General features: G+C 36.9%; 1 protein-coding gene across 1 annotated transcript in view; it reads right to left on the reverse strand.

The window, feature by feature from the left end:
• Positions 1-1,074: 1,074 nt before the first annotated feature.
• The window catches only part of THOC2 (THO complex subunit 2), a 55,205-nt gene continuing 43,873 nt past the window's right edge, over positions 1,075-12,406 (reverse strand). The window contains exons 27-38 of the mRNA XM_054169763.1: positions 11,923-12,054; positions 11,655-11,839; positions 10,692-10,876; positions 10,302-10,404; positions 9,495-9,931; positions 8,586-8,644; positions 7,004-7,039; positions 2,902-3,039; positions 2,491-2,560; positions 2,248-2,405; positions 1,511-1,587; positions 1,075-1,211 (exon numbers count right to left, since the gene is read on the reverse strand). Of these exons, the coding sequence (XP_054025738.1) occupies positions 1,184-1,211; positions 1,511-1,587; positions 2,248-2,405; positions 2,491-2,560; positions 2,902-3,039; positions 7,004-7,039; positions 8,586-8,644; positions 9,495-9,931; positions 10,302-10,404; positions 10,692-10,876; positions 11,655-11,839; positions 11,923-12,054 (1,608 nt within the window). The 3' untranslated portion in view covers positions 1,075-1,183. The remainder of the gene's footprint in view (positions 1,212-1,510; positions 1,588-2,247; positions 2,406-2,490; positions 2,561-2,901; positions 3,040-7,003; positions 7,040-8,585; positions 8,645-9,494; positions 9,932-10,301; positions 10,405-10,691; positions 10,877-11,654; positions 11,840-11,922; positions 12,055-12,406) is intronic.

Below are 12,406 nucleotides of genomic sequence, written 5' to 3' on the forward strand. Positions count from 1 at the left end.
TTGTTACACAGAACCCCACCAAACACTTCCCCTCAGCTTCAGTGGCTGAATGCAGTGTGTCACCAAATTAAACTTAAGACTCTTTTTGCAGTAATTCCCTCTTTGCAGCCACAATCCACATGTGGAGACGTTCTTCAGAAGGTATTTCCAGATGACTGGAGGTTTCAGAATTCCAATTTTGGTTTTTCACCTGTTGGACCCTCATTGAAACACTCCTTTTTGCTATATAAGACATTCTATAATCCTGAGGCCTCTTGGAAAAGAATTCCCAACAGCCAAGCATTTACAACTTTCAGATCTGGTCTCTGCTCTTTTAGTTGGAGGCAAATGTAAGAACTTTGGACTATGGTCTAGTCTTTCTCTGATACCTCAAGCAAATACTGCAGGTACAAGGAACAACGTTAATTTCAGGGTCCACAGCCAGTAAATCTTTCCACTAAGTTTTGCTGTATAACATTGCCTTAAGTAGTCTCACATGTAATACCCATACAATTAAATTTCAAAACCAGTGAGGCTGGAAGGGACCTCTGAAGACTGTCCAGTCCAACACCCATGCTCAAAACCAAGCAGAATTAGCTAGAACACATTGCTCAGGGCTGTGGTTTTGAACACCCAAGAGATGACAGCTCTGCTACCTGTTGTGGTGGGCAAACTTACAGTTTTTACCATCCTCACAGTAAAAAGATTCTCCCTTCACATCTCTAAATAGAATTCATAACAAATTGTGTTTGTGAAAGATAGCATCACTTTCTAGACCAGCCAAGACAGCCATGAAAGTGAAGATAAGTATTCAGCCACATCAATCCTCCTTCAAAATCTGAGTAAAAGAAGGACTTTTTAAAAGGTGAAAAGCAAAATGTCCACTGCTTTATGTGGAAAGAGTTGTAACCGGTCAAGCCAGGTAGGTCTAGTGAATTCATGTGAAGTTCACTGGGACCTAATCTTTGTGCTGATGAAGGGCAAAGTTTTTCAGCAAGAACCAACCAACCAAATCAACCACTCCAAAAAAAATCCTCCCAAAACAACAAAAAGAACTCCAAAAACCCCATCCTGGGCATTTCCACCCTTTTCACACTCCAATTCTGTTTTGTCTGTATATTCTTTACCAGTCAAAAAGGAGCCACAGAAGATATCAAGTCAGAGTAAATCCTAGAAGTTTTTACCTTGACTGGAACAATCTTCATTATCTGTGCTTGTCTGAAGATTTATGAGTAGACTCAACATTAAGGAAAAAAAAAAATCCAACAAACAAAAGCCCTTTTTATTACATTAAATAAAAGAAACTCATTTTCTGTATTTTCCTGAAATGCTAATCATAGAATGGTCCAGGCCGGAAGGGACCTCCAAGGGACCTCCCCACAGTCAGCAGGGACTTCCCCATCTAGACCAGGCTGTGCAGGGCCTCATCCAGCCTCAGCTTTTAGTATCTCCAGGGAAGGGGCCTCAACCACCTCCCTGGGCAACCTGTTCCAGTGTTCCACTACCCTCACAGCAATGTGTGAAAGGATATTGTTTCTTTTCTTCTTTCCCTCCAGTGCTGTCTCGTTTTTCTTTTTTTTCTGTTTTTTCTTTATCATGTCTTGATTCCTTTAAAAAAAAAATACACAGATGGGAAATTCTTTATTAGAGTATACACTGTAGAGTCTGATCATCAGAACGAGTATACATATTGAAAGTTGTAACTGGCCACAGCCAAGAAAAACACCCAATAAATATCAGAACAGCAGATTTCTGAGATAACTCTTTGTCTTACAGTTCTGTGATAACCTCTACCACTGAAGTGTTACAACTGGAAACTATTGTTTGGTGGTTTACAAGTACAGCTACAACATAATTACCTGTTTTCACAAAAAAAAAAAAAAAAAGGTAAGTGCTGTGCTGATCCATGCACTTGAAAACCTGAATACAAGCTGAATATATGTAAATGAATCTTTAATGTATTTGCTCAGCAAAGTAGTCTGTAAAGATTCTAGATTATTCAAAACCTGAAGTGTAAGCACTGACTTTTGCTGGCTACTGCCAAAAGTAACTATTCCTCCAATTTATCCTGCCAGGAGTGACTGCTGAAATATTCAGAGCCACAAGATACCAGAACATCCCAGAAGCATTTTCTTACACATTCACAATCCATCTTTTCAAATTAGACCATAAAGCAGCAATAAAAGTCAGGAAAAAAGAAGCTGCTTGCTCTAAAACAACAACAACAAAAAAAATGCAAATCAGCAGAATGAGACCAGCTTATTTTACCTTTTTGCTACCAGAGGAGCTCTTCTCCATCTTTTCTGCTTTAATTGAATCACCTTTCTCTTTTCCTGAAGATTTGGATTTGTTCTTCTCTTTCTCCTTTTCATTTAAGCGAGGGGAATCAGAAGGACTCTCACTTTTACTATGTTTTGAAGAACCAGCTAAAAAACAGAGCAGAAAGTTGTAATTCACAGCAAGTAAAAGCCTAATATACACACAAATGCACAAACTGAAAGTATGACTTACTTGTCCCATTTTCTTCTTTGCGTCGTTTAGTTGAATCCTGTGGCACCTCTCGTTCATTGTTTGAATGATCCTGGCACCAAATACAATTATACAGATGTTAGAGGATTAAAATATACTCCTGAAGTAGCACCTGCTTATAATGTGATTTTTGAGAACTGATTTTTGAATACTTAAGATATAACCAAGTGATTACATCTTGTGTAAAGTTTCTGAAGATCGGTTTTGAAGGGGAAGTTTTGAATATGTTACTGTAAACCGACCTTAGAAGAACTAACAGAAGGAAAACAACCTTGATGTGGATCACTTCTGCCTAGACAGGCTATACAATCAATTATTACTGCAAAGACTTGGAACAAAAGGTCTCCAAGTACACACCAACTTTCTAAACTAGTTCATAAAAATTTCACCAACCCTTTTTCGATCTTTCCTGTCCTTTTCATCTTTCTTCTCTCTCTCTCTGGATCTTTCCCTTGACTTGTCCAAATCTTTCTTCTCCACTTCTCTCTCCTTACTCTTGGACAGTGTTGGAGTAGTGTGGTTAATGTAGTGCTGTTAAATTAAGGCAATATCACTGAAGATTAATATGTATTCCCAGATACGTAAATAAAGAGTCTTACTCTAACATAACAGATCTAGCTCACAGAGGAAATTAAACATTCATGCTTCACTTGCAAAACCAAAAGTGATCGAAAACACTTCCAGACTTGTCATCTATAATTTAAACTATAGCTTTGTTTTCTCAACGCTGGAAATTCAAAAACACCATCTCTTAACTGAAACACATTAAATACACACAATGTTGCTCACCAGTATTGTTTGATACATTGAAACAAACCAGACAGCAGCACTACTGAAACAGGATATGCACATTCCTGGACTGACTTAACACTTGCAATCTTGCCTGGAATGAATGAATGAATGAATGAATGGAATGAGCTGCTTAAACAGGTTCTAACTAATTTGTGAAGAATAATCTTAATCTACAAATAATGCCGTTTTTTCATTTAGAGTAACAAAGCTCCACCTTAAACCAGCCAAAAAGAATTATTTTGCTGTGTAACGTGTGTTGTTCTTCCTCTCTCTCCTAATAAATTTCAATGAGCTCCATAAAACTTATCAGTTTCACAGAGCTGAATATTTTTAATACAAACTAGGGGCACAGGGGAGGAGAAGAGAGGTCACAGAAATGTCAAGTATAACACTTGATGATATTTAAATGCTACTGTCTATAAATAAGGTAGCACATGTATCACCTAAGTACTGATGCATTACTGTGACTAATTTCTGTCTTCTAAATACAATTATAGAGTTAAATCATTCTAAGAAATAATTTTCATTAAATAATAAGAGCACATTTTAAATAAAAAAAAATAAATAAAAGGCCAACTTTCCTGGGTATTTTATATATTTAAGTTACAGCAACACAGAATCAGATTCACATCTGTATACTTTAGTCTTTCCCCGGTTCCATAAGCTATCAACTTCTTTTGGGGGGGGTGGAGGGGGGGGAATATAGTATCTCTTAATTAAAATATTCTCTGTATTTTCTTGAATAAAAGGACACCAAAAAGGTAATTGGAAGATCTGTTTAGAACAATCTAGCAATCACTTGAACCAAACAAGTATTGTTTAGAAGAATTTCATTATTTTAAATTAAATGAATCCTGTCCTCTTTCAGTTCTGGTGAATGTTTAACTTACCAAAATCTGATGTTACTGGTGCTATGTTAAAAGTCACACTGACAACATGAGGTCTCTTTTCCTTTTATTACTTTACAGGAACTTTTATCCTCCTGTGCCACAGACTGAACCATCAACACCTCTTTCATTGGATATTCTTCTTTCTGCTCTTTTTCCTCACTCCTCTTTTCTTGTTCCATTTCCCATACTACCATTTCACAAGTAAATTCATCCATGCTCCCTTTTTACGGTAAACTTCTAACAGGGACTTGGACTCCCTTTACAAAAAAAGGCTGGATTTATCTCATCAGGTTTACTCACCTTGCTTCTAGAAATGCTAACTGAAGCCACAAATTTTGGGCTGTGTTGTACATTGTGTAACTTGGGCAAAGGCCAAAGCAAGAATAAACAAACCTAACTCTTGTCTGACACTATTTATTTAATAACCTGCAATGTAAACCAAACATTTCAATGATGCGGGCAACATCAGGAGTGAAGAAATCCTGTACACACAATAGCACTAGACTTCTAACTGTCAGTGGGAGCTGAAACCTTAAATACTCTAAGCTTCTGAATATCCCACCCTTCTCCAACCAAGAACATGGCAGTGAAGAAGTGCATTTAACTTGTTTGACACCATCTACAGGGAACATCATCAAGCAGTGCCTTAAGTCTGCTAGAATGGCACTGAAGAATGAAAATTAGTTCAGATGAGAAAGGATAAAGCATACAGTAGAAGGGAAGAGTTGGACACCTCTTATGCTCCAAGCACATAATAAATCCATGAAAAAGCCACAAAACTGCCATATACTTCCAGCTAAGTCTATACAAACAATTAGAGGTAATTCTGAAATCTAACTTTTCAAATTCACTAGCCAACTAAATGATCAACTAACAGCTCTACAAATAGCTCCACTGTCTGTTTGATTATCACATCAATCTGTTAATAAGTAAAATGAGTATTTTAAAATAAAAATGTATCTTCACTAATGAAAACTTGAATGAAGTTTCAGTTAACCAGTTGAACCTTGACTAACACAGGGAAGGAAAAGCAAGATTATAATAGCCTACCATACGCCACACTTCAGACAGGTGTGAGCTCAAGAATATTATTGTTTCCCAATTTCAAAACCTTTAAATATATGATAATGTGTGGTGGATTGGTTGTTTGGGTTTTTTAAGTATATAGATTCAATCTATAGACACTAAAATTTAACCAACTGTGAGAACCAAAGGCTGCTTCCTAGACACATTTTCCCTGAAGTAGGTACTGGTCAATCTAAATAAATAAACAAACAAAACCCCACATCAGTAAGTGTCCATTATAAAATCAGAGCTATTTTGAAATATCTGAACACTCTGCTTATACAAAGAGGTCCAAGTAGAACAGAATAGAAGAACAGGAAGCAATTACCCATTATGCATTTTTAAATCAAGTGAATGTTAAGTAATCCTAGATACACCCACAAGTTATCCACAAAGTCTAAATGGTCAGTGGTGAACATACGTTCTATTGAGGTACAAACTGTGTAATCAAAAATCTTAATAGCAACTTGAGAAGATTTGACCCATCTCCTATTAGCCACATACTGAAGTATATACCAGCAAACTGACAGGTTTCGTGACTGTTACTTTGCAGGTGGCTCAGTTTCAAAAAAGCAACAATGTAGTTGCACAAATTGTCTAAATTACAATATTCCAAAATATCATTCATCTTATACCCCACTCTACTCAGCACTTGACAGGCCATACCTGGAATATTGTGTTCAGTTTTGGTCCCCACTAAACTAAAAAGATGTGGACAGGCTGGAGAGAGTCCAGGAAAGGGCCACCAAGATGATCCAAGGACTGGGAAGCTGCCATATGAGGAAAGGCTGAGAGAATTGTGTCTATTCAGCCATGAGAAGAAGCATCTTAGGGGAGATCTTATCACCATGTTCCAGTATTTAAAGGGCAGCTACAAAGATGACGACTCCCTTTTTACCAGGAGTGAGGTAGCAAAGAGGAGAGGTAATGGGTACAAGTTACTTCTGGGGAGATTTTGACTGGACACAAGAGGAAATTTTTTCTGTAGGAGAACAATCAGCCACTGGAATAATTTCCCCAAGTAAGTGGTGCAGTCCTCATTTTTTAAGATTCAAACAGAGTGCTGGGCTGTGTTTTTCAGGCTGACCAGATGGTCCTTGAGATCATTGTCAACCTAGGATTCTAAGAGTCTATGAACTCTTGAAAGCATTCTTCAGCATATTCTCTTAAGATGCTGAATCTGAAGTATGTTTACACGAAGCAAATGTACAAAGATTTAGAAGACTGGCTGTGACACACTACAGCATGAATATGACAGTAGTAAGGGGAAAGAGCACTGATATTTCACAGTTAGCTCTCCAGTTTTTGTTTTTAAATAACTACTGGATTTAATTTGTATTTAAAAAAAGCAAGCAAACAAAAACCCACAACACAAACAACCCCCCCCAAAATTAAACTAACTGTTCTATAAGAACTATTTTAACTATTCTATTACACCTTTAGCCAAATAGATCAAGGACGTTTCTATAGATTTAAAAGTTTCAGAGAAAAAGAAAATATATCAACACATGAAAGCTCAAAAATATTGTCACAATGGTAAACTCGGGGGATATTCAGGACATTGCTTCCACATAACTATCCCTCTCTCCTGTACATAGGTTCTATAGAGCAGACTGAAAAAAATCCTCTGTTCCTATACTAGCATTTACAGGAATGGAATTTGAATTTTCTCATGAGGTTTGCCACAAGACCAAAAGTTAAGTTCTCTCTGCAACAAAACATGGAAGTAAACTTGGGTGGTGTCAAACCTTTGCTGAAGAGTCCTTGAGTTCGTTGAGGTTGTCCTGTAGAAAATGAACGGAGATGACACGTAAGCTGGAATAGTTTTCAGAAACCAGAGGAACTTTGGGAAGCATGGCCGCACCCTTGAAACAAAAAACAGCTACTCCTTCTGGAATAAATCTTATGTTAATACTTTATACTGGATAAAACTAGGAACTCACTTATCCACTTATCTTTTAAAAAGGGGGGGGAAAAAAAAAAACCAAAAAAAACGAAACACAGTCATATCTATTCCCTAGACCCAATTATTATGTTAACTACAAAATGTGTTTATATCTACTTCTTCGTAAAACAATGAAAATCCACTCTCCCACCACAACAAAATTTAAAGAAAAAAAATCTCTAAGGACAGCTGAACCACAGGTGAAACAGGTTTAAAAATTTTTTTAAACCTGTATCTTCTCCACTTTTTGTTAAATGTGATAGAAGCCACTCTAGAATGACTTTTACATTGCCATTCACAAAAAAACAGGCAATAAAAACTTGATCATTTTGGGTAGTTATCACTGTCACCTGCTTCCTCAAAACTAGTAACAGCTCTTTGAGTTCTCAAAATTAAACTATATCTTTCAAGTAAATCTTACACAGAAAAAAATGTAGGTTTTTTGGGGAAAAGAAAACCAAACAGAAAAAAGGTAAAGCTTGTTCTTAAGCTGGCAAGATGATGAAGTTTAAAGGCCCACATAATCCATCACAGTGCTCTTGATGAAGAATTAGTAACTTACAGTTTGAAATGTTCAACGTACTGCAAATTCAAAGATTCCATGAACATAGGTGGTTTAGAAATAAAACAAATATGGAGCAAGGAATGGCTACCCTGAGTCTTCAAGTAGGCTACGCCCATGGTTTTGTGCTGCGCTCGAGTGCTTGGGGTTTCTCTTTGCTGGGTAGTAGGCTTGGTTGCCACATCTGGTTTTATCGTAACGCAGGGCTCAACATGGTGGGAACCCATTGGAAATAAACAAACCTCGAAGGGAAGGTACAACCGAAGCTGCATGCGCACTGAATACACACAACTACAGGAGAACTGATCACCAAGGAGACTTTAAAATGGAACTCCTTTCAAGACTCCTCCTTAGAAGGCACATATCGGTATGATGCTCATCAAGAAGCCTGATGAATTCAGAGGTATCGTACATCCCGTATCATCCAGGAATCTTCAGTGCTAGAGATTCTTCAATAGAAGTGCAGAAAAATATGCTCCACTCTGCTGCAAAGACTCGTTTGCTTGTAGCTACCATTGCACTCCAAAAAAACTGACTGCTTAAAACAATGAGGCACTTCTGTGTAAAAATGCTCTTGCCATTTCCAAACACTATTTACAAAATTTGTGCTAGGTCCTTGAAGCATGATTTTGGTTAATTAAAAATATTTTTATAGGAAAAAAAAGACAGTCCACCAATAAGAAAAGGAATGCATTTTCTAATGCAACATAAAACCTCCAGTGGTTCCAGTGTATACTTGGCACAAAACTTGAAGGAAGTCGAACATTGGCATCCCAAACTTGTGAGCCTAACATGGGCGCTGCCTTCCTCAGGCTATACTAACCTTTACTGTTGAGGAATGTGATGGAGAAGAATGTGTATCAATTTTGCGGCGTTTTTGTTCTGAGGAAAGAAAAGAACAAGAGCATTATTAAAACACTGTTAAAAGAGGATCATCTAATAATGTGACTTGCTGAAGTACCAAAACAGTTGAAGCTAGAATTCAAGTTTTACCACTATCTAAATTCAGGTTTTCTTACACTATCTAGAGTCAGCAGCATGCCTTGACCCTCTTTGTGAAAGTTTGCAGGCAGTGTAATGTGAACTACCTTGCTCCAAAATTACACTCATTTCAATATTTCATTTTATGTAAGTCTGGATCAGAATTTCAGAGTTGCTACGAAGACTCTGAAAAGGTGAACCCAATGAAAAGTATTACAATCCTCCTCTAACTGGTTTGCCTTAAGCAGTGCCAAATGTAAAACTCAACATCAGCCTCAAATTATAGCAGTTTAACATTAAAGATTCGTTAACCCTTAAGGAACTGATAAGGCTTACTGTGTCCTTTTTAAGGACACAAAGGCCTACATCTTCCACATCCCGTTTCCTTTCAAAAGTTATGATGAAACTCTCCAGTGAGCTCTTCGAGGTTTTGACAAATTTTTTGCAAAACTTGCAAGGCCACAATTATATAAATACAGTTTAATTCAGACTTATGCTAAAAAACAATAGGCCTTATGAAAATGAGCCCTCAGTACAGACATGCAAAGATCACACCTTCTCATGGTTTGTATTTTGGAGCTACCTAACATACCTAATCCCGGTGGCTAATTGTACTTAAAAGCCAATGCTGAAATGTGAGCTATAATTCAGCAATTCTCTCATAATCCTAACCACTTTTCACATATAGTGAATTTCCTGTTACATTTTCTATTTATCTAGATGATAAGAGAAATTAAACAAGTAAATTTACCCCTTTCAGATTCTGATGCTTCTGATCGGGGAACAGGTGACTTCAAGGACCCAGCTACTGGCACCTTTTCGCCTCCTTTAGCATTTTCCTTCGATTTCATTTCCTTTGCTACATCTCTTTCTCTGGACGGCTCCTTTTCTCTTTCCTTTTCTGCAGCTGACTTTGACTCAATGATGGTAACAACTGTCTTGGACTTTTCTTCCTTTGAAGCTTTTTCTTCTTTCTTGACTTTTTCCTTCTCTTTGTCAGATTTCGGTGTTTTCTCCTTGATCTCTCTTGCTTTATCATCTTTGTTTGCCCGTTCTTCCTTAGGTTTTTCTTTCCCATCCTTCCCAAGTGCCTTCATCTCTGGAGTGGCAGTTGGAGTCTTGTCTTTTTTTTCTTTATCTTTTTCCTTCCCACTTTTTTCTTTCTCATCTTTCTCCTTAATAATTTTGCTGCAAAAATAAAAAAGGCCAATTAGGAAGAATACAAAAACAGCTCTAGTATTATGACAGAAGTTTTACTTCTGATGGATTAATAGAACCTGCTGAAGCAATCACTGTCAGATACCAGAGTTGCTCTCTATCAGAACAACAACAAGCAAATGTTCTCAGTTCATTTATGTTTACGTAGCTAAAATGGGATGCATTTGAAGACAGTGTCAGATCAGTACAGCTGTATGTTTTAGAAGAAAATATCTCATTTATTAAATTTAGAAGAAATGGAAAATATTTACATGGAACTTGAAAGGCAGATCAATTTCAGGTATAATTCTATGGTCTGGAATAAAGAAAACAGAAAAAGTCAAAGAGCAGCTGTTCTCACCTATTAGAAGCACTGTTTCCATTGCTTGTTGTCACTTTCGGTGCAGCATTGACAGCTTTATTAATAACTTTCACCACACCCTGAGACTTCTCCTTTAGTTTATCTGTTTAAAAAAGAAAAAGAGAATAGCTTAATTTCAATAATATACATGCTACTAGTTAAAATAATACAAGTGCCTACATGTATTTATGCAAAATCATGTGCAGCTAACAGTTAAAATCGGTAATTAAATGCACAACACCCTCTCGCAAAGCCAACTAAAGATAAAGAGCACAAACTGAATTTATTCAGCACTGCATTTAGATTTTCTCTTCAGTTAAAGGAGTCAGATTTTGAGAGAATAGCCTGTAATGTCAGGAGAACAAATAAATAAAAATAAGGTTTGTTTACCAGTCTCCTCAGTAGCGCCTTCTTCCAGTCTAACTGTATTTACTGTGAGAGATGCAGGCATCGCAGCACCACCTGGCCCATTTTGTACTGTTGCAGGTACAGCATTCCTGGCAGGTGGGTCTTTGTGGTGGAATTCGTTTTCAGGTATCATGAAAGGCTTCCTACTTTTCAACTGCCCAGAATAGCTGCAAGTCGCACAGATTGTTAAATATGCACAAACATAAAGCAGAACATGGGTTGAATTTTAAATGAGGATCTAATCTAACAGTTCATCTGTTATTTATTTCACAGTTTTTCCCAACTGATATGCAGTTTCTTCCCCCTTTATCGATGAGCTCAGAAGAAAAAAAAAAGGGAAAACAAACAAACAAACAAAAAAAAAACAACAACAAAAAAACATCCACAGAAGACTAGACAAAGCAGCAGCCCTACCTCCACACCCTCTTCACAACCACCACCACACACACACCTGCCAAACATCCAGAAGACTACTGACAAAACTTACAACTTTTAGGGCCACCTGAATCGCCCCCTCAAGCACACGTGAATGACTCTCCATTCATCACAGTTATGTAAAACACAACTAAGTGTGCCAGTTTAGCATTTTTAAATCATATAAACTTCCAAAACCTAAGTGGTCTTGCATCATTATCCCTTGTCTTCCTCCATTTTACTCTCACTCTTCTATGCTTGCGGCTGTACTATATCCCTAAAATTAAGCTATGCTCTTGTGAGTGGAATCTTTTACTATTTGAAGTGGTCTACTACAGTCTTGTAAAGGAAATTAGTGATCATCCAGCACAAAATGGGAGTTTTCATTCACACTGCCAGCCCTGAGACGCAGGATACCAAAATCTTCTGTGATAAGGCAAAAATCAAATGTTAGGACTGTAACAGTTCCGAGTCTTTAGAAGCTTTTCATGATCCACTTTTAACCACTTTCTTAAAGTAAGGTGTTGTTACCCCATAGCCAATGCATATAGATCAGGTCTCTTCTCTTTCTCTTCTTGACATATCTTATGTACTCTTCTTTCCAAGGCCTGGCCCAGGTTCAGCACTTTTGGGTACCATGGAAGGATTTTGGTCAGCACAATCAGGATATTTCTGATATGTGTATATTCTCCTGTTTCAAGGCAGTGCACAGATGCCTAGAACAAAAATTAAAACTAATGAAGTTAGTGGTTTTTTATTAAAGCTTAAAAAAAAAAAGTACTATTTTAGTCCTGTTTACCTTAGTTAATTTATAGTGCCATTTGTGTACTACATGTCTAAAATTCTCATAATCCAATTGATCAGCTTTATTTCCACCATCAAATCCAGTTGCCCGTAATATAGTCAGGAAGCCTGGATAGTTGCCACATTCCTACATGAACATGAAAGAAAAAAAAAGATTCAGAAAATATAAATCAGTAATTCTGACAAAGTTGATGACAACTGATGCACCTTTTCACTGATTGTACTAAAGACCAAGACATGATCAGACAAGACTTGCACATGAATGTTTTAAAAATCCTATTTATATTTAAATCTTAGTTGTGTGCAAGATAAAATTATTTGCAATTTAACTAGCTTTTACAGGAGTCTCCACACACTACCTAAATTATCTTAAAAGACAAGCTATGATTAAAATCAGAAATATTTGTTTAGTGCCTGTATTTTGACACTATATAAAATTACTTCTAATAAAACTAAATTAGTTACAGAAACTTAATTCT

This window comes from Dryobates pubescens, chromosome 18, assembly GCF_014839835.1.
Source record: "Dryobates pubescens isolate bDryPub1 chromosome 18, bDryPub1.pri, whole genome shotgun sequence".
Lineage (NCBI taxonomy): Eukaryota > Metazoa > Chordata > Aves > Piciformes > Picidae > Dryobates > Dryobates pubescens.